This window comes from Podarcis melisellensis (genome assembly GCF_964234715.1).
Source record: "Podarcis melisellensis genome assembly, chromosome: 3".
NCBI lineage: Eukaryota > Metazoa > Chordata > Lepidosauria > Squamata > Lacertidae > Podarcis > Podarcis melisellensis.
Window position 1 is genome coordinate 91708627 of NC_138530.1, and position 21607 is coordinate 91730233.

Sequence of the window (21607 nt, forward strand, 5' to 3'; positions counted from 1 at the left end):
ACACACTTCCCTCATGCCACCGGCAGGAAGTGATGCAATCAAAATTCAATGGTTGCTAGGGTCTGACAGGCTAAAAGGAAGTGAACAATCTCTCCTGGCCAAGCTACACCAGGGATGGGGAAGCGGTGGCTCACCTAATGTTCTTGGAGTCCAACTCTCATCAGCCCAAGTCAGCATGGACAATGGTCAGGGATGTTGGGTTGAAGTCCAACAACTTCTAGAGAACCACATGCTCCCCAGCCCTACAAAGGGTGCCATTTTTCATTGGATGGGTCTATGATGAGTAGAACTCCAATGAGTTCTACTCATCATAGACCCATTGAAATTTTGAGACATGTTAGTTATGCCTATTAATTTCAATGGGTCTATGATGAGCAGAACTTACACTGAATACAACCCTTTTTTAAAATGGAGAGGGAAGGACTTGGTGTACATTTATTTTTGTGGGATGGTGCCAACTGTCTCTTTTCATTTTATGCCAAGCGAAGAGCTAAATACTGTGTGGCAAATAAATTGCACAGTATTGAGCTTTCACCTGCTAACACTGCCTGCTCAACATTTCAGTCAGGCAGAACAGATTGTGAGGGGAAAGAACTTCTAGTAACAAACATGACTTTTAGACTTATTTTGTTGGTTTTTATTCAAGGGCAAAAGAAGGTCTTTAAATCAGAGCATTCCAGAGTGGAAGCAATTTCCTAGACTGTTGAGAAATCTTGACATTTTCAACGTTTGCCAAAACAGCAAGGTGTGTGAGGTGCCTCTTCACTCAAAGCAATTCCTCGCCTTCAAGCCTTTTTTTTTTTTAATAGCTAGGGAACTGAATGGAACACTGATTGACAGCCAACCTGCACTTGAACACATCCTCCTACTGAGATGTCAAGAGCCCAAACAGAGAGAGAAGTCAAGAATGACAGTATGCCTACCTTCTGGCAAACCTATGTGCCAACATTAAATGGAGCACCTGAGCACTACTGACTCTACACTTAGAATCGTTGTGCTGCTCATCAATGCTAAAAAGATCATTGTCTAGGTTTTGCAAATGTAGATGGCCAGTTCTTTGCAAGAACAGAAGAACTGATGCAATGGCTCACTGGCCATCTAGTGTAGCATTTGTTCCTTATAACAGCCTAATGCTTTTGCTACCTTGTGTCTGCACCCACAGCTGTTGTTTCGGTGTCACACTCTCTTGGCCCGAAGAGATCAGCACTAGTATTGAACTTTAACCGACCCATCCAAAACCTGAATGTGCCATTCATTGCCATTGCCAGAAATCATTTTGGATTTGAGATATGCATCATTCTGGAATTGGGACTATATATGATATTCATTTGTTATTTATTTAGCATGATTATATACCTCTTGGAGCCAGTCTGTCATGGCCTGTAATGCCAGGAAGTTTACCCTGGCATCCCAATAGTTAATGTGGGGTGGGAGGGAAACTGGACCCTTCACAGGCAGCCAGTCTCCCCCTAGCAGAACATCTTTTGTTCCACCACTGAAGCCAAGAGCCAACCAAATTTGGGAGCCCAGCAAATATCAGGGCTGCTGTGCCTCCATCACCAACACACAACAACTGAGAGGCAGCTGACAGCGACCCCAGTGAGGACTGGCAGAATGGGTAGAGCTGATAAGAGCAAAACCTGGACTGTTCACATCAAAGGGTCAACCCAGGAGAGCACACTCGAAGGCATCCTTGGGGAAGGAAGAGTGGTGTCACCATCAAGAAGGTCAGATCCTCATATATCTGTTGTCAGTAGTCAGTGAAGTAACTGAGCATCTTGGAGGTCCTGGCAGATGTTTGAATAAAGCTGTTTATAGTCTCAGTAGGGGTAGACTTGCACACGTGGACCTTCCTCCCTTGAGCTTGGGATATCATAAGAGTCCTAGGCAGAAAGCTCATGTAGAGGAGCATCACTTCTAAAGTTCTTGATTGCAGGTGAGGGAGGGGACTCACCCATTACCCCTCTGGCACAGAACAACTTGCTTTGTTATAGTAACAGTGGACATAGGTAAACTGATTAACTCACCAATAAACCTGCCTGGCTAGTTCAACAATTTTAACCTTTGCTGGATCCAGGACCCCAGGAATTAGAAGGGACTCAGGCAACATGCAGGTTCACACACAACACTATTTTATTCCACCACTGAAGCCCAAAGCAATCCAAATTGGGGAGCTCAGATGTCAGGAACTGGACTGAGGAGGAATGGTGGGGACCACCACCACCCCCGAACCCTCCCGAAAACAGGAGGACAGTATAGATTTAGAACAGTGGTTTGCAGAAGGTCACAGTTCAGAGGCTGCAGTGGGGAGAAGCTGGGAAATATCGGGAGAGGAACAGCAGGAGAAAGAAACACCAGGGGAGGGACAGCTGACAGACTCAGTGTCCTTCAGCCCTCAGGCATCCTATTGGGAAGACCCAGTTTTCTGAGGGCATGTTCCGGAAGTTGGGGAATAGGGGCAGTACAGGATTCCTTTTGGTGTACCGACCTCCCAGCTGCACCAAGGATTCCCTGCCCGAGCTGCTTCATGTCATGGTGGGATGTGCTCCTGGAGACACCTAGCTTGGTTGTCCTGGGGGATTTTAACATCCATGCTGACATGACCTTAGAAGGGGTCGCTCGAGATTTCGTGGAAAGCATGGCCTCCATGGGGCTGTCCCTGAATAAGTTTGGCCCAACTCATAGCCACGGACATGTTCACCTCTATGGATGTTGGTGATCTGACATTAAGTAAAAGTGAAACAAAAGAAGTGCCATGGTCAGATGACTTCCTGGTGCAACTGGACTTCTCTCTCTGTGAATATTGAATAAAATACCATGGTAAGAACTTCTTGTTTTCCCATTTCTGGCTGCCAGCCGTGGGGGAGGGGGGTCAGATTCCCTGAAGCCTGACATCAGCAAACATCAATGCTCAGGTCTGGAGGTCAAGGATGTTCTGGCCACAATGCCTTTCCAACAGACTTGACAGAGTTGCTCTCCTTCCCTGTCAATGTCTGCCTATGATGGTTTTGAATTGTTAACTGGCTGCCATATACTTGTAACAAGGAAATGGCACATTTTGGGCCATGACAGAGGCTCTTCCGAAGGCAAAAATAATTTTCTTATCCATCTCGGCTGTCTGTATCTTTGCCAGCATTAATTCACTCTAATAGTGCGTAGCCCTGAAAACTATCCCTCTTGAATTCTCCTTGAAATACTCTTGTAGGTGTGCTTGACGACGCCCGCAAGTCAGTAGGGGATCGGCATATGGTAGTGAAGTATTCACAGGCAAAATGATATCTCAGCACAGCGCAGCATGAAAACACCTTTTAATTCACTGATGGCACATAATAGAAGATGTAGATAGCATTGATAGATTAAACCAGGAAACTGCATTTTGAAGACAGAGGGGGGAGGGAAGCAGAGGAAAAACCACCTAGCAATTTAAGCTATTTTTTCCCCCACACCATTGCAAGTCTCCCTTTGCTGAGAAAAGAAAAGGCTGAAAGGCAAAGAGGCTGTGCCAGTGGTTACTCATGAACAGTTAAGCATATCTGCAAAGGAATAACTGAAATAGGCATCCAATATTGTGCATGGGATGTGGGCCACATATGTATCCCTAGTATACATCAGCATAAGGCTGTTAGAGTGAGACTAGGGATGGGAAATCTGTCAATTTCAGTTTCTCTCACGTTCTCATTTTTATCCACATTTTCATAACAGTTTGCAATTCTTATTTTTTAATTAATCAGTATTTTGGTGCGAATGTCTCCTAATATATACACTTTTTTTGCAGAGCAATTTCCCCCAATGTTGTGCTCTTTTTGCCAAAATATTTGCTAATATAGACATTCTTACATATGCATGTTTGCCCTGGTATATGTATTTATTTATTATTATTATTTTGGTGCACATTACTTTACTTGAAAACTGCAAAGTCTGGAGAAGTGTGGATTTTGAAGGATGGCTATGTGTTGGTTCATACATTGATAGGGAAGCTGTGGGTTTGGTAGATTTCCCTTTACAGTGGTACCTCTGGTTACGAACTTAATTCGTTCCGCAGGTCCGTTCTTAACCTGAAACCGTTCTTAACCTGAGGTACCACTTTAGTTAATGGGGCCTCCCGCTGCCACCGTGCTGCCACCACACCGCCAGTGCGCTATTTCTGTTCTCACCCTGGGACAAGGTTCTTAACCCAAGGTAGTACTTCCGGGTTAGCGGAGTCTGTAACCCGAAGTGTTTGTAACCTGAGGTACCACTGTAAATGCAAACTGAGGGCTCGTCCACACTTCTGCTTGCTCCATGGCTAGAAAGCACAGGTCTGAGCAGTTTTCCCACTTGCTCCACTCTTTTGCTCTAAATTGGAGAAAACCCAAATAGCTGTTTGCTCCGATTGAGCGCTAAAGAGCAATTTCCCCAGCGGAAAGCAGCAGGACAAGAGGAAGCATGGAGAAACCCTGAAGTGAATTTCTCCCCCATCCCTGGATATTATTCCTAGAATATACTAAGACCAGAACACCTCCTTGGGGCCATTAAGGAACTGTAGTGAAGCTTTCAATGGAGTCAAAGGACGGCCATTTTTAATTCTTCACAATATTTTTGAGGAGGCAAAATACATACAGAAGTAGTTGTCCTATGATCACCCATGACATAAAAAACATAGGATATTGAGTGTTATAAACCTTTAGGCTAGGGGCAAAGGAAGAGAGAGAGAGAATGAAACAACTTGTAGATTAACTGCTCTTGTTTTGATGTTTCTCCACATGATGTAATGCCCCATTTGACATTATGCTATATTGACCTTTATGTTTACATACTGAAGGGAACAGTTATATAATGGAGAACAGCTAAATTAAATAAAACAAAAGCATGGAAGAATAAATTCCACACCCAGAAAAGGAGCAGCAAAACACACACACACATCACAGCAGAGATCACAACAAGCTGCATAGCAAACTTAACAGTAACAATAGTAATCGTTTCTAAAACATTTCTCATCTTCCGTTACAAATTTTAAGTCTCTTGGCGTTTCCAGACTGTTGCTATTTTCAGTTGGGATTCAGTCACATACTGGCAAATTCCAGCTGCACATTTAAAGTTTTTTGAGAGCTCTTGCACTAGAAACCTGCATCCCCACAAAATCGGGCTTTATGCAATAAGGAAACAGAGAGGGTAATGCAAATGTTCATTAAATAGCCGAAGTCGTCTAATCCTTCTGCAAACAAATAGGGATGAATATTCCATACGTAGGTCATCTGGAAGCTCCCTCTGTTTGTGACAGATCCTGCACTGCCTGGAATCCATAAGTATTTGACAAAAGCGCCTGTCTTTTCTTTTCTTTTCTTTTTAATGAGACAGTTCTGTGAAACCCCCTGTAGTTTGTGAGGGTTATTCAAGAGTTCCATTCTTGAAATAGTTTGACAGGGCTGGAATACTTATTTATTTATTCAGGGTTATTGAAGTTTTGCAATCCATTTAGTTTCCAGAGATTTTGTTTTGCTGCCAAACTTACTAGAATATGGTGGGTTCTGATGGGTTCTGATCATCTCAGAGGGCATTGTCAGTACTATAGGGCAGGCTATTTGAGTTCTCTCTTAAGGATGCTGACTTCATGAATTTGTTTGTGTGACCTTAGTGTGGGTGGCTGGACCTTCTAAGTCTGTTTCATAACTGTCCATCTGAGGAAAAGGAAACCAAGAAGAGATAACACCAAGATATCAACCAACAAGTTTCTATCTTCATTTAAGGATGTCTATACATTATTATTTTTTTTAATTATTATAGAGATTTCTCAAAGCAGCTTAACAAAAAGTAACAAAACGTAACAGAGATAGGCCTGGCAGATAAAACACAGCCTTTGAAAAAATCACTTCAACCTTGCAAATGAAAAGTCTGTCAATTATTATTATTATTTTGTATCTCATCTGGACTTCTTGCCTCAAGAAGCTTGTAACAGATTATAAAGCCCTATACACCTTGGGGCCTGATAACTTGATAGGAGGCCTCTTTCCATTACTGATCAAGCCCCCATACAGCTCCTGTTCGCAGGAGCCAGAGTGGTAAGGGGGCTTACTCAGTCCAGTGAGCGATATTTAGCTACCGATATTTCACGATGTTGAAAACCAGATATCACCCAGCCCTAGTTCCTGCTTGGGAAAATCATCAGAAGAATTTGATTGATTGATTTTATTTCTATTTTGCATTCCTACAGTGAGCTGTACCCAAAGCAGCTTACAATAGACACCCATTCATTATCAGAATTTGAAACACAGGGGGAGAAAGCAGTTTACAGCCGTGTATAAAAGGTAACGGTAAAGGGACCACTGACCATTAGGTCCAGTCATGGCCGACTCTGGGGTTGCGGCGCTCATCTCGCCTTATTGGCTGAGGGAGCCGGCGTACAGCTTCCGGGTCATGTGGCCAGCATGACTAAGCCGCTTCTGGCGAACCAGAGCAGCGCATGGAAACACCGTTTACCTTCCTGCTGGAGCAGTACCTATTTATCTACTTGCACTTTGACATGCTTTCGAACAGCTAGGTTGGCAGGAGCAGGGACCGAGGAACGGGAGCTCACCCCATTGTGGGGATTCGAACCACCGACCTTCTGATCAGCAAGTCCTAGGCTCTGTGGTTTAACCCACAGAGGGAAGTTTTTAATGTTTGATGCTTTATTGTGATTTTACTATTCTGCTGGGAGCAGCCCAGAGTGGCTGGGGAAACCCAGCCAGATGGGTGGAATATAAAGGATAGAATTATTATTATTAGTAGTAGTAGTAGTATCACAAAACAAATCAACAATTTCAAATTGGAAAAGATCAATGATTTAGCCAGTTTCAATTGATGATTATCATTAGCAGAAGTGCCCCCCCCACACTTCCATGCTCCCACAATTGACTCAGGGGAGGGGCTTAGGAGAATAGCTTGCAGGAGAAGAAGAGGGGGATTGTTCCATATGACAAGCTGAAATGCTTGCACTGACAGAACAATTGCCCTAATGCAGCCTTGAATTCCTCACACAGAATAAAAACATCCAGGGAAGCAAAACGCATTTCAGTAAGCCTAAATAGCTCGTCCAAGACAGCATGTTTCTCCCTGTCTAGCACATTCATTGGTCTTGCACATCCACTGCCACACCCACAGAAGTCAAGGTTGCTTGGGGAATGGCGCCCACAAATTTGCGCCATATACTTTGCATTTTGAAGAGCCAAGGTTGAATCCTTTGCTTTTCTGGTTAAATTGTTTTAGGTGATAGCACTGGGAAACAGCCTTGCCTGTGATCATAGAAAGTAAGGCCCCATGTTTTAGCAAACTGTATGGATGTTTGCCATTGATTTCAGTGGAAACTCGGCTCCCTATTGGTCCATTAGGCGGCGAGTATAGATTTTCGTCTCTGAAATATCCAAATCTGTGCAACAAGAGTGGCAATGGGGCAAGTCGGGAGGACGACCACCCACACCTTCTCTGGAATGAAAACAATTCCACGTTCCTTAGCTTGGCTTTGCCATCCGACTCGACTCCTCCATATCCCGAATGCCTGAAAAGCACAAATGACAAGAGGAGATTACAAGTCGCATCTAATCTTATACGTTGCATCTGTATGCATACCAGGGCAGAAGTATGTGGGACATGTGCTGAGATTATTAATCAAATTCTTTATTAAGCTTTAGAAACAGTATGATCCCATGAATAATGCATTTTTTATTTTATTTTTTGTTCTATGCATGCTGTTCACCTTATTTAAAAACACGGGACTCCTATGATTAAACATCTCCATTTCTACTCACTTTTCGGGCGGAATTGGAGGGGCGTGCGAAAGAGAGAGAGAGAGAGGTAGCTCTCCATGGAGATTTACTGGAGCATTTGGAAACCATTCTAATAAGCAGTGTGCCATTGAACCCACTGCTACACAAATAGAAGATACACAGCTGCAGGAAATACATGGAGCACCAAATTTAGATTGAATTTGTTCATAAAAAAACCCTCTGTTCTTTGAGATGCTATGTGCCTTGCAAACAGAGTTGTGAGAGAAGCACAATCTCCAAAAATGTACCTAGGTAAGCTTTCCTCCCTGCACCCACACTATTTTCTAGCACTGTGAGAAGCCATTTTTATATATATATATAAAAAAAACACCATAGATCCAATGTGGTCCAAAAGACTCCAGGGTTGGTTTTACCCCTGAAGCTAAGCATCCCAGGACTTTCACACTCAAAGAAGTGAAGTTAAAGGGAACCAGGAAGAGGGCACCCACCCTATGGAATGCCTCCCCCATCAGATATCAAGGAGATAAGTAACTATACAACCTTTAGAAGACATCTGAAGGCAGCCCTGTATAGGGATAATTTTTTATTTTTATTTTTATGTTGGAGCCAGCCAGAGTGACTGGGGCAACCGAGTCAGATCAGCAGGGTACAAATAATAAAACTATCATTAATGTTATTATTTCCTGGATGTGACACCATATTGGAACCATACACAGGGCACCCTAGCCCTATGTAGGGAGCACACCCTCCAACATTTTTCTGATGAAAATAGAGACGCCCTACACATTTTACCACATGTGGTGGGAATGTAAAAAAGTAAAAGACTTCTGGGAAATGATTTATAATGACACTTGGAGGTTCTGAGGAGACGGACTCCTTAACATGGTTAACTATTATGTGAGGGGGAGAACAGAGCTACAGCCCACTGCTGTCCGCTTCTTAGGTTAAGTTGGAGATATCATTTCAAACAAGGTGAGGAGGAAGGAGTTGGGTGAGAGCAAGCTTCTTCATGAGCTTGAATTCAAGTCAGTCTGGGGTGAGGCTTATCCAAACTGGAAGAGTTCAGGTTTCAAGCTTCTCTAGTTGTGAAATCACCCTCTTCACTTGCTTCTTCTTATGGTCTGTTTTGTACTTTGGTGCAGATACCTGAATGCAAAACACCTGAATCAGCGATGGATGGTGCATGCAAAACGATAAGTCATGTTTTTCTAGTTTAAATACAGTGGAACCTCTACTCACGGGCGTAATCAGTTCCGGAGGTGCGTCCATAAGTGGATCCGGGTTGCTGGTAGAAGCGCCGTTGTGCGCAGCTGCATTTGGTGACAGCACACATGCGCAGATGGTGGCAGCCGTTTTTGCGCATGCGCAAATGGCAGAAGCCGCTTCTGCGCATGCGTGAATCACGGCAAACCCGGTATTTACATCCAGGTTTGCCGTGGTCGCAACTTGGATCGGGCCCAAATAGAGGTGGTCGTAAGTAGAGGTACTACTGCACACGTGATCAGTGATCAACAAAGTTTGGGACACACTCCCCTCCCTTTCCAGTTTTTAAGAGGGGTTGCTGCAGTTTGTACACACATGTGCCATTCATAACTGGGCTGGTACACGTGTGTGTTCTTGCACCGCATTATCTGTGCCTAAGCACAAAGCATATAATAAGCTGCAGCTCCAGGAAACAACATTCCAAATACAGAAGGACTTAGCATAATGTTTGGCAACTGCTGCCTTTTGGTTTCATAACATGACACTCATCCAGAAAATCTCATTCACCTAGGTATCAAGTGTGTGGGGGGGGGGTGAAGCACACAAAGCTGCCTTGCACTTTCTCTTACCTAATACAGATTGTCTCCTCTGACTGGCAGCAGTTGTAGGTCTTTCCCTGACCTTTCAATCCTACTCAATATATTGTCAGTACTTCATGAAGACTTCTTCCAACAAAGCTTTTTAACTAGAGATCTTCCCCAGTCTGCACCCATATTGGAATTGTTTTTCAGATGACACAGACCCAGCTTATCTGTCCAGGATGAGAGTGCACAGACCCACTCCTCAAACTTTTCTGTGACACTCAGGACTTACCTGCATTATACATTTAAAGCAGTATCATATCACTTTAATTCTGGGAATTGTTAGGAGACCTTCTGTTCCCCTCACAGAGCAGCATTTTGAAAAGTGGTTGAACAGTCAATCCCTCTTATTAGGGAATTGTCTCTCAGGGAAAAAGGGGTCTCCTAATATAGGGTTAGGGACGCAGGTGGCGCTGTGGGTTAAAGCCTCAGCGCCTAGGACTTGCCGATCGAAAGGTCGGCGGTTCGAATCCCTGCGGCGGGGTGCGCTCCCGCTGCTCGGTCCCAGCGCCTGCCAACCTAGCAGTTCGAAAGCACCCCCAGGTGCAAGTAGATAAATAGGGACCGCTTTCTAGCGGGAAGGTAAACGGCGTTTCCGTGTGCAGCTCTGGCTCGCCAGAGCAGCAATGTCACGCTGGCCACGTGACCCGGAAGTGTCTCCGGACAGCGCTGGCCCCTGGCCTCTTAAGTGAGATGGGCGCACAACCCCAGAGTCTGTCAAGACTGGCCCGTACGGGCAGGGGTACCTTTACCTTTTACCTTTTAATATAGGGTTTCCATTTTTCAAAAAGTGAAAATCAGGCACAAAAGCTTTGCCCAAAGTTCTTGAGCTTCTTTGGCAAAATCGCAAAAAAGGGAAAAATTTCCCAAACAACACTGCTGACATGGGTTGCCATACGTCCAGATTTCCCCAGACATTTCCACCGAGACACTGCTTCCAGCTGTGGTATTCCAGCTCTGTCCGGGAAATTCTGGACGTATGGCAACCCTCCCTAATACCTCTCTGCAAATTACAATTCTCAGCACCCTTAGCAACCACAGTTCCCTGAATTCTTTAGGGAAGCCATGACTGTTTAGACTGGCATGATAATCCTGCTTCAAATGCACAGTGCAGATGGGACCTTGCATTCATTCATAGGGCAGGTGATCTGTGGGTGGGTGTTTTTATTGTTGTGTGTTTATGCAACGTGCTCCTCTAGGTGTGAGACTGGATTAATCATTATGCTACAGACGCCATACCCTAGAGCAGCAACTCAATTAGGATCTCGGCTGCAGTTTTAAGAGTCTGAGCTTTCCCAGTGTAGCTTGCCCGTCTCGTTCTCTGCACTTGGTTTCCTTCAGGGGTCAAAGTGGTCATGTTCCCATGCATGAGGTAGATTTAAAGTAGCGGCAAGCTAACTGGAATGAAAGCGAAAATATTTTTTTTGTTACAGAAGATTTGAGAGACATGTCAAGGTGAATGAGAGAGGGTGTGCTTGCCTATGGAAACCTACCAACTATAGCAGGTTTGTTATAAAACTTACGATGTATAAATCAATAACCAATAACAGCTGTAAAAATGGAATTTTTAAAATTAGGAGTCTGAAATCAGGAGGGAAGGAAGTCAGATAGTGTTTGTTGTGTATTAGTCTAATTGTATTTTTTTCGTTTTTTTTTTTTGTTCTCTTCCTTTTCTGCTTTTTCTTAATATTTCTCTTTTCTTGCTCTTTTTTTCTTTTTGTTTTTGATGCCTTTAATGTGTTTGTTTTACATTGTGTGTATGTGAGAAATGAAGCTCAATAAAAAGACTTTAAAAAAAAGAGAGAGAGAGAGGGTGTGCTTGCACTTGTGTGTGGCTACACTGATGTGAATGCTGGCTGTTGCTGCAGTATATATATACCGGGGATAGGCTAAGCTCCAATCTTAGATCCTAGATCTGGTGGTTCTGTAGCAGAAAAAAGGCTGCCCATCACTAGCAGCAGCATAGCATGGGTTGCTAGCACCTGGGGCCACTGGGGCTGGGGGCTGGGAAGAAGGAAAGGGACGGAGTACGCATGCTCATTCAACTGCCTAACAGCATCTGCATCACCCCGAAGATTGCAGACACAGAGATAAGAGTCACTTCCTGGTTTGCATGGAGAAGCTATTTTCAACAGAGCCCATCACTGGAAGCATGCAGTGCATTGAGGCAGCACAGGATGTCAACATTTTGCGCCCTCTAACCATTTTGTGCCCTGGGTAACCACCCCTGTGGGACCCCTCCCACACTATACCACTGGTCACTAGAGCTTAAGGGATTGGTTGTAGTTCTTTTCAGAGGTTACCTCCACATCCACAGTAATTGTGAAGGTGGTGAAGGAGGCTGAACCCACTGTCCCTGCGCCCAAAATTACTACACCTTGCTGGTCCTAGTACCCAACCTCCATGTATTCGCTGAAATGGCCATCTATCTAGGCACTTTCCTGGTCCATGTCTGAGTGCTTTATTTATTTTTATTTGTTCTGCCCCTCTGCTTTCCCCAAGAAAACCTGCTCTTTAATGCTGAATCTGAACAAACAGCAATTCAAGTTTTCTGCAGATTGCCATTTGCTTTGATTCAGCAGTAAAGAGTGGGTTTTCATGGGGAAAGCAGCAGGGCAGAAAGAAACGTGTTCGGACCTGGACTTTGAAAGCCCAGACCTGCACCTAGAAATGTGCGGTGTGGATGAGCCCTAAATTGTCTGCCTCTCTTACATAGGCTGGATACCTTTAAATAGTCTCTTTTCTCTGCCTCTTAGCAGGATACGTTTCTGTAATTTAGCTGCAATCTGAATAAGTAATTTTGGAAGAGAACGGTGTTCTGTTTTTCTGTGTAGGCAGAATTCCATAATTAGAATGAATCACCATGTGGAAACATGATAAAAAAAATGAGTAATATTCCCAAAGAGTCCCCAAGCAATGTAAAGCCTGTTTGCCAATCATAAATAATGAAAAAAATAGGCAGCTTGTGGGCATCTCTACATTAGATTCATTTTGCAGACAATTGTGTGCCAGACTTGATTTCTTTTTCTTAGTAGCTTTCAGCAGACGTCTGTCAGTTTTTCAGGTGTTATATACTGCATATCTCCCAGGAACCGTAAAACCTGTATTAGGGAGCTGTGATTCCCCCACGCCCCTCGCTTTAGTACTGTGATTTGGAAAAAGTCGTTTTAAACACGGGCAAATTATAATTTAGTTAACTGGGCAGACATTATTAAACAGTCTTGTGTATGTCAGAGCCTTGTAATAAAGCTTTACAATGAAAGGGAAAACAGCATAATCTCAGTATTAGTGCAGGAATGTATTAGCCAAATCCCAAGTTAATAGTAGTCTGGACTGTAACATAATTGAAGTGAGCCTGCACAGGCAAGGTGATTAGAAATCTGCATGGCTTTGATCAAATCCTGAAGCACATGAACGTTAATTCTAGTAGCTGCCATAGAAACTAGAACCATGGTTTCCCCCCCATCTCGTTTCTTCTTTTCTTTTTAAATTCCTAGTCCACAATAAAAAGAATAGTAGCAACAAAATACTTGTAAATATGTGTAGGATTTTGTTGATTTGGGGTTGCTATAACTAAGGCTTCTGGGGGTCAGCAAACTTTTTCAGCAGTGGGCTGGTCCACTGTCCCTGAGACCTTGTGGGGGGCCAGACTATATTGGGGGGGGGGATGAACGAATTCCTATGCCCCACAAATAACCCAGAGATGCATTTTAAATAAAATAACACGTTCTACTCATGTAAAAACACGCTGATTGCCGGACCGTCCACAGACCGGATTGAGAAGGAGATTGGGCCGGATTCAGCCCCCGGGTCTTATGTTGCCTACCCATGAACTAAGCTCTACTCAGAGTGGATACAAGAAATCACAGTGGTACCTCGAGTTACAGACGCTTCAGGTTACATACGCTTCAGGTTACAGACTCCGCTAACCCAGAAATAGTACCTCGGGTTAAGAACTTTGCTTCATGATGATAACAGAAATCTCGCGGTGGCAGCAGGAGGCCCCATTAGCTAAAGTGGTACCTCAGGTTAAGAACGGTTTCAGGTTAAGAACGGACCTCCTGAACAAATTAAGTTCTTAACCCGAGATACCACTGTAGTGGGTTTAAGTTAGTGATGTCCATTTACGTTAATGGGTCTGCTTTAGGTACGACTAGCATGAGATGCAGCCTTAGTCCATAACACAAGGTTGAGGAGCCTGTGGCCCTTTGGATGCTGCTGGACTTCAACTCCCATCATGCCTGACCATTGGCCATGTTGGCTGGGAATGATGGAAGTTGAAGTCCAACAACAGAGAGGCACTGGCTCCCCATTCCTGCCATAATGGAAGGGCATGAGCAGACATTCCAGCCAGCAGCTACTCGTCCATTCAGCAAATATTATGCCCACCACTCTCTCCACATTTATCAGACATGATCTGCAATTTATAAGATTTCTAAAACTTTCCACAAATTTGTCATCAAGGAGATACCCTCTGCCTCAACAAAATAACAGAGGCTGGTCCATTGAGGCATATGGGAAGGGCCGGATTTAGGTTTGATGAGGCCCTAAGCTCATAATGGGGCCCTTTATATGTCCAGCTGTTCTTTGCCAACAACAAATTGTTGCTGTTTTTTGTGTTGAATATATGCTATATGGTAATTTATGGACCTAATAGGTATCTAAAGCCATTTTATTTGTTTTTTATCTTATATTTTGGAAATATACATCCAGGGTTTTTTTCTTTAGTTTTTTGGGGGGAGAGAGAGTGCCCCCCCAAAAATGTAAATCCAGCACTGCATATGGCACTGTGCCCCGCCAACCTCAGTCTCCCTTCAGCCAGCCCCCACCTGTATTATGTCTTACTTATCAAGAGATAAGGAACCTGGGGCCCTCTAGGTGCTGCTGGATTCCAAATCCCAACAGTCCTGGTCAGCATGGCCAATAGTCAGGGATTATGGGAGTTGCAGTCCAGCAACATCTAAGGGCCTAAGGTTCCCCACTGTTTTCTCCCTCTCATTGTCTCTGGCTCCACCACTTGACTTGGGAGGTGGACTGCATCCCCACAAAGGGAAAAGAGTCTAAAAAACAACAGGAGGTGTTCTGACCATGGCACAGGGTCTGTTTTAACATCCTTCACCTTTGGATCACCCTCTCCCTACCCAACCATGAAAATAAAATCCATAGTATGCCCAGCTACATGTGTTGCCCCTTCATGGATCACTGCCTTGCCGTGGCGAAGGGGCTTGAAGAACTCAGAGAAGCTATGAACTATGCCGAGCAGGGCACCCAAGATGAACAGGTCATAGTGGAGAGTTTTGACCAAACGTGATCCACCTGGAGAAGGAACCGGCAAGCCACTCCAGTATCCCTGCCAAGAAAACTCCATGGACAAAGACAACAGGCATATAAAAGATATGACGCTGGAAGATGAGCCCCTCAGGTCGGAAGGCGTCCAACATGCTACTGGGGAAGAGCGGAGGGCAAGTACAAGTAGATCCAGAGCTGATGAAGCGACTGGGCCAAAGCCGAAAGGACGCTCAGTTGCGGATATGCCTGGAAGCGAAAGGAAAGTCCAATGCTGTAAAGAAAAATATTGCATAGGAACCTGGAATGTAAGAACCATGAACCTGGGTAAGTTGGAGGTGGTCAAAAATGAGATGGCAAGAATAAATATTGACATCCTGGGCATCAGTGAACTAAAATGGACGGGAATGGGTGAATTCAGTTCGGATGACCATCATATCTACTACTGTGGGCAAGAAACCCGTAAAAGAAATGGAGTGGCCCTCATAGTCAACAAAAGAGTGGTGAAAGCTGTACTGGGATGCAATCTCAAAAATGATAGAATGATCTCGATACGAATCCAAGGCAGACCTTTTAACATCACAGTAATCCAAGTTTATGCACCAACTACTTGTGCTGAAGAAACTGAAATTGACCAATTCTATGAAGACTTACAAGACCTTATAGAAGTGACACCAAAGAAGGATGTTCTTCTCATTATAGGGGATTGGAATGCTAAAGTAGGGAGTCAAGAGATAAAAGGAACAACTGGCAAGTTTGGCCTTGGAGATCAAAACGAAGCAGGGCAAAGGCTAATAGAGTTCTGTCAAGAGAACAAGCTGGTCATCACAAACACGCTTTTCCAACAACACAAGAGACGACTCTACACATGGACATCACCAGATGGGCAGCATCGAAATCAGACTGATTATATTCTCTGCAGCCAAAGATGGAGAAGCTCTATACAGTCAGCAAAAACAAGACCTGGAGCTGACTGTGGCTCAGATCATCAGCTTCTTATAGCAAAATTCAAGCTTAAACTGAAGAAAGTAGGAAAAACCACTGGGCCGGTAAGATACAATCTAAGTCAAATCCCTTATGAATACACAGTGGAAGTGAGGAACAGGTTTAAGGATTTAGATTTGGTGGACAGAATGCCTGAAGAACTATGGATGGAGGCTCGTAACATTATACAGGAGGCAGCAACGAAAACCATCCCAATGAAAAGGAAATGCAAGAAAGCAAAGTGGCTGTCCAATGAGGCCTTACAAATAGCGGGGGAGAGAAGGCAAGCAAAATGCGAGGGAGATGGTGAAAGATACAGGAAATTGAGTGCAGATTTCCAAAGAATAGCAAGGAGAGACAAGAAGACCTTCTTAAACGAGCAATGCAAAGAAATAGAGGAAAGCAATAGAATGGGAAGAACCAGAGATCTGTTCAAGAAAATTGGAGATATGAAAGGAACATTTCGTACAAAGATTTCCATAATAAAGGACAAAAGTGGAAAGGACCTAACAGAAGCAGAAGACATCAAGAAGAGGTGGCAAGAATACACAGAGGAATTATACCAGAAAGAAATGGATGTCTCGTATACCCCAGGTAGTGTGGTTGCTGACCTTGAGCCAGACATCCTGGAAAGTGAAGTCAAATGGGCCTTAGAAAGCACTGCAAATAACAAGGCCAGTGGAAGTGATGGTATTCCAGCTGAACTATTTAAAATTTTAAAAGATGATGCTGTTAAGGTGCTACACTCAATATGCCAGCAAGTTTGGAAAACTCAGCAGTGGCCAGAAGATTGGAGAAGATCAGTCTACATCCCAATCCCAAAGAAGGGCAGTGCCAAAGAATGCTCCAACTACCGCACAATTGCACTCATTTCACATGCTAGCAAGATTATGCTTAAAATTTTACAAGGAAGGCTCAAGCAGTATGTGGACCGAGAACTCCCAGAAGTGCAAGCTGGATTTAGAAGAGGCAGAGGAACCAGAGACCAAATTGCAAACATGCGCTGGATTATGGAGAAAGCTAGAGAGTTCCAGAAAGACATCTACTTCTGCTTCATTGACTATGCAAAAGCCTTTGACTGTGTCGACCAAGGCAAACTATGGCAAGTTCTTAAAGAAATGGGAGTGCCAGATCACCTCATCTGTCTCCTGAGAAATCTCTATGTGGGACAAGAAGCTACAGTTAGAACTGGATATGGAACAACTGATTGGTTCAAAATTGGGAAAGGAGTACGACAAGGCTGTATTTTGTCTCCCTGCTTATTTAACTTATATGCAGAATTCATCATGCGAAAGGCTGGGCTGGATGAATCCCTAGCCGGAATTAAGATTGCCGGAAGAAATATCAACAACCTCAGATATGCAGATGACACAACCTTGATGGCAGAAAGTGAGGAGGAATTAAAGAATCTTTTAATGAGGGTGAAAGAGGAGAGCGCAAAATATGGTCTGAAGCTCAACATCAAAAAAACGAAGATCATGGCCACTGGTCCCATCACCTCCTGGCAAATAGAAGGGGAAGAAATGGAGGTAGTGAGAGATTTTACTTTCTTGGGCTCAATGATCACTGCAGATGGTGACAGCAGCCACGAAATTAAAAGACGCCTGCTTCTTGGGAGAAGGGCAATGACAGGCCTAGACAGCATCTTGAGAAGTAGAGACATCACCTTGCCAACAAAGGTTCGTATAGTTAAAGCTATGGTTTTCCCAGTAGTGATGTATGGAAGTGAGAGCTGGACCATAAAGAAGGCTGATCGCCGAAGAATTGATGCTTTTGAACTATGGTGCTGGAGGAGACTCTTGAGAGTCCCATGGACTGCAAGAAGATCAAACCTCTCCATACTGAAGGAAACCCTGAGTGCTCACTGGAAGGACAGATTGTGAAGCTGAGGCTCCAGTACTTTGGCCACCTCATGAGAAGAGAAGACTCCCTGGAGAAGACCCTGATGTTGGGAAAGATGGAGGGCACAAGGAGAAGGGGACGGCAGAGGATGAGATGGTTGGATAGTGTTTTCGAGGTTACCAGCATGAGTTTGACCAAACTGCGGGAGGCAGTGGAGGACAGAGGTGCCTGGCGTTCTCTGGTCCATGGGGTCACGAAGAGTCGGACACGACTAAACGACTAAACAACAACAACACATGTGTTGGCCTGACAATATGTTGGGACCACCCTGTGGTTGTCACGGCAACATGAAGTCCGGAGCCACTCCAGTCAAGCTGGCTTCAGCATGTTGAGGGCGATCTTAATATTTACAAGGAGCACCGGGAGACCTGAGCATAGCCATCACCCAACGTTCCACTGGGAAAAGGATTGAAACATGACACTGGCTGTAATTGTCTGTTCCATGGTCTGGACTCCAACTGTCTGGGTCAAGTTCGCCTCAGGTAGCTCATCCTTGATCCAGAAAACCAGCAGCACATAGGGGAAGAGTATCCTCATCACAGTGTAGTAGAGAGAGATGCCAAAAGTCTTGCTAGATATATTGAAAAATTTAATTTTTTGCAATTCAGTGCTGCCAATTAATATGCTTTGCCAATTAAAAAAAAATGCTGGGATGGATAAAACACATATTTCTTTCCCTACATCAGCATTATTTTACTTCAGTGAAGTTATTAAATAGCTGAAGCACAAAACGATCAACCCCTTATTAAGCCCTTGCAAAGAGCTTTCTCAAAACATTTTAAAGCTCCACAAAATGTCAAGTTAATGAAAGAACAATATGCAGGGGCTGGTGACCCTCGTTCTCACTCTTGAATATTCGCAAGTTATGAGGCCAAAGTATGAGCATCACCGTTGTCCCTTTGTAAACACTGCCTGCGCATCAAATTTCACACTTTAATAATTGTTGTAGGAGGGCAATTATTCTAGGACAGGATCCTAATAATTAACATGCGGGAGGAAAACAAAATGTGTAATTGTACAATTGGGCGAAGAATACCACATATACACTTTTCAATAATGTTGTTTTTGAAATCTTATGCAATGTAAGAATTTATTGCTTGACATCGTTCTAGTTATGTTCTCACAAAAGCAGACAGGGTGATCTGCTATATTTAAGTATCCTATTTTGTGAAGAAGGCGATGCTTTGAAAAAGAGTCTCTTCTTAGTGTCAAACGAATCCATGTGGAGGTTATTTTGTGGCACTTTATCATATTAGGAACATGCCTAAAACAAGGAGGTGAGGAATCTGTGGTCCTCTGGAAAGAAGACACCACAAGATATGCTCAAGTCATATGCCTTGAAGATTACCCCATCATGTGCCATCAGTATTATATCTGTCTGAATTAGCTAACTATGCACTCCTAACCACCAGTTAAATATGAGGGGGCTGTGAGAATTGATGCACTATATCGAAACTGGTTTCACACCACTGTATAACAAGGCTTCAATATAAAAAAATTGGTGCAATGGTCACATAATATTGAAGAATATGTCTAAATTGCAGAATACAGGGACATTGGAAATGAACAACAACCTGCCATTCCATCATCTTATCCCCATCAGCCATATCATCTCCTTTAGCTGAGTTGCAAAGCACACACAGGAATTTTCCACAGGATAGATTTCAAAAGTGTTCTTTCTAGAGACGCCTGAGTTACAGAACTGGCAGCAGTATGCCAAGCATGTGAAGACTCAACCTTCTGAAGGCCACATCTCACAGAGATACATTAATATGGAGCCCAGCACTAGGGCTGTAACATGGGAGTCACAGAACGTACCATGTGAAATTTCTTGCTGATTGGCCCATTTTCAGTGCTTTGATTGCTGCTTTTTAGGCAACAAGAGCTCCCTATGAAACACCTTAAGAGTAGGACCATTTAATGCAGTTGAGTGACTCTTGGTCAGCTGGGTCTCCAATGCAGCTGAAAGTGAATTGCGTATAGATTGCATTTTGTCCAAAGTTCTCCCATTGTTGTGTTCTAGCACGGCTCCCTCACTTTTTATGGCTGCCTGACAGGCTGAATGACAACAGGTGAAGCTGTCTCCCCATCACTTCATCTCCAGACTATTTGTCCTTACTCCTGTCTGTTAATGTCCAGCTCAGTGGACGAATATGACAGCCCTCAACTACTGTTTCAATTTGAGTACTGACAGTTCAAAACAAAGCACAAATACGTAAAGATCAATGTTGTCCAGCCACAGCACTTGCAGCTGAATTACAATTAGAGCTGAAGTGATGGGCATGGGGGCATAAATGTGTGTTAGATCAACAGTGAAAGCTCTTCTATAGACAGAAAATTAAGGGTGCATGGGGAAGAACTGTAGCTCTGTGGAAGAGGACATGATTTGCATGGAAAAGGTCCCAGGAGCAATGCCTTGTATCTCTTGGTAAGCCTGGGAAAGACTCCTGCCTGAAACCCTTGCAAGTCACTAGCAGTCTGACTGTAGGCAGTAAGTGAGCTAGATGCACCAGGGGTCTGGTTTGCTATAAGCAGCTTCTGATGTTCATGCATTACAAATACCAGTATCTCTTTGGTGGTGAGTACAACCTGAAATTCTGATGCTGTAAGATGCACGCTGAATTCCATTTTTCCTAAGTTTGGCCCATTCACAAAATCTGTTCAAAGCATCCTTGGGTAATGGATACCCTCCTTCATTTAAGCTAGGGACCATGGACCAAGGACTGGTTTACACACCCATGTGTCAGGAACCCAGTGTAAAGATATCAAGTGATGGTACATTGATGCTGGCTATCCTTTGATGACCAGAAGAGGGTCACATCTAAATTAAAATCCTTCAGTTTGAGATGATACTGCTATAATCCTCTTCGGGCATTCATAATCACTGTGAACGTACAAGGAGGGTCATGAGGACAAGAGTGGGAACTCGGCTCTTTTGCTATTTTTGTCACTCTCCATGAGCTTCCTCAAGTGGGAACTTCTTGCATTCATGGAGTCATCCTGGGCACAGCTTTCTAAAATGTCAAAGGAGCCTACATAGGTAGAGTGGTCTCCTTGCTTCAAAAGGTCACCCTCCAAATCATAGACAACAAAAATGGCAAGAAGGGTGAGGTCACCACTCTTGTCTCTTTGCCTCTTTGCCTCTTCTCATGCATTTTACACTGATTATGAAAGCTTGAAGAGTGCTCAAGTTCTATCTGTATATGCAATGGCCCATCTGCATACACATTTGTGGAATACTCACAAGTACCCTTTTTATTGGCTTCTGGACAAGTCCTAAAACTTGTCACATTAAAACTTGTCAGGGTGCTTTTATGGCACACTGTGTATATTTTAAAATGTTGCTTAATGGTTTGTTGTTGGTTTGTTCTATTGTTTTAATAGTTGTGAGGTTATTATACAGGTCACCTCCATATTACCTGTTTGCAGGAAGGGTTGGTGGGATGGCACAGGCAGGGTGGCATGGCCCACCTGCCCTCCCAATGCCAAGCATTGTTGCCAATTCCTGAGATGGGGACAGGGGAGGGGTGGGGAGCTTTGTGTGGACATAGCAGTGGGGCAATCAGCTCCTGTTTCTGCACCCCCGTCCCTCCCGCTCTCAGGAACTAGCAGTCATGCTTGCCATTGGGAAGCTTTCCCTACACTCGAGTAGGGCCCTGGTAGATTGTTCGGGAGCTTCAAAAGCTTTATTCTGCCCGAACATCACAGCAACGGATACCAACAGACATCGGCACACTTAGGGATCCGCAGAGTCTTCGCAGCTTGCGTGACAGAACCCCAGCAACTCAGCATTTTGGCTAATCTACTTTATTTACAAAGAAACACACAGGGAGCACTGCAACATGGCTC

The 21607-nt window shown here is 44.0% G+C and overlaps 1 protein-coding gene across 1 annotated transcript in view; it reads left to right on the plus strand.

Annotated features, from left to right (window-relative positions):
* Positions 1-16198, plus strand: part of LOC309367141 (craniofacial development protein 2-like) — a 476702-nt gene extending 460504 nt beyond the window's left edge. Inside the window, exon 2 of the mRNA XM_081906495.1 lies at positions 16137-16198. Coding sequence (XP_081762621.1) covers positions 16137-16166 — 30 coding nt within the window. The 3' untranslated portion in view covers positions 16167-16198. The remainder of the gene's footprint in view (positions 1-16136) is intronic.
* The last annotated feature ends 5409 nt before the right edge of the window (positions 16199-21607 follow it).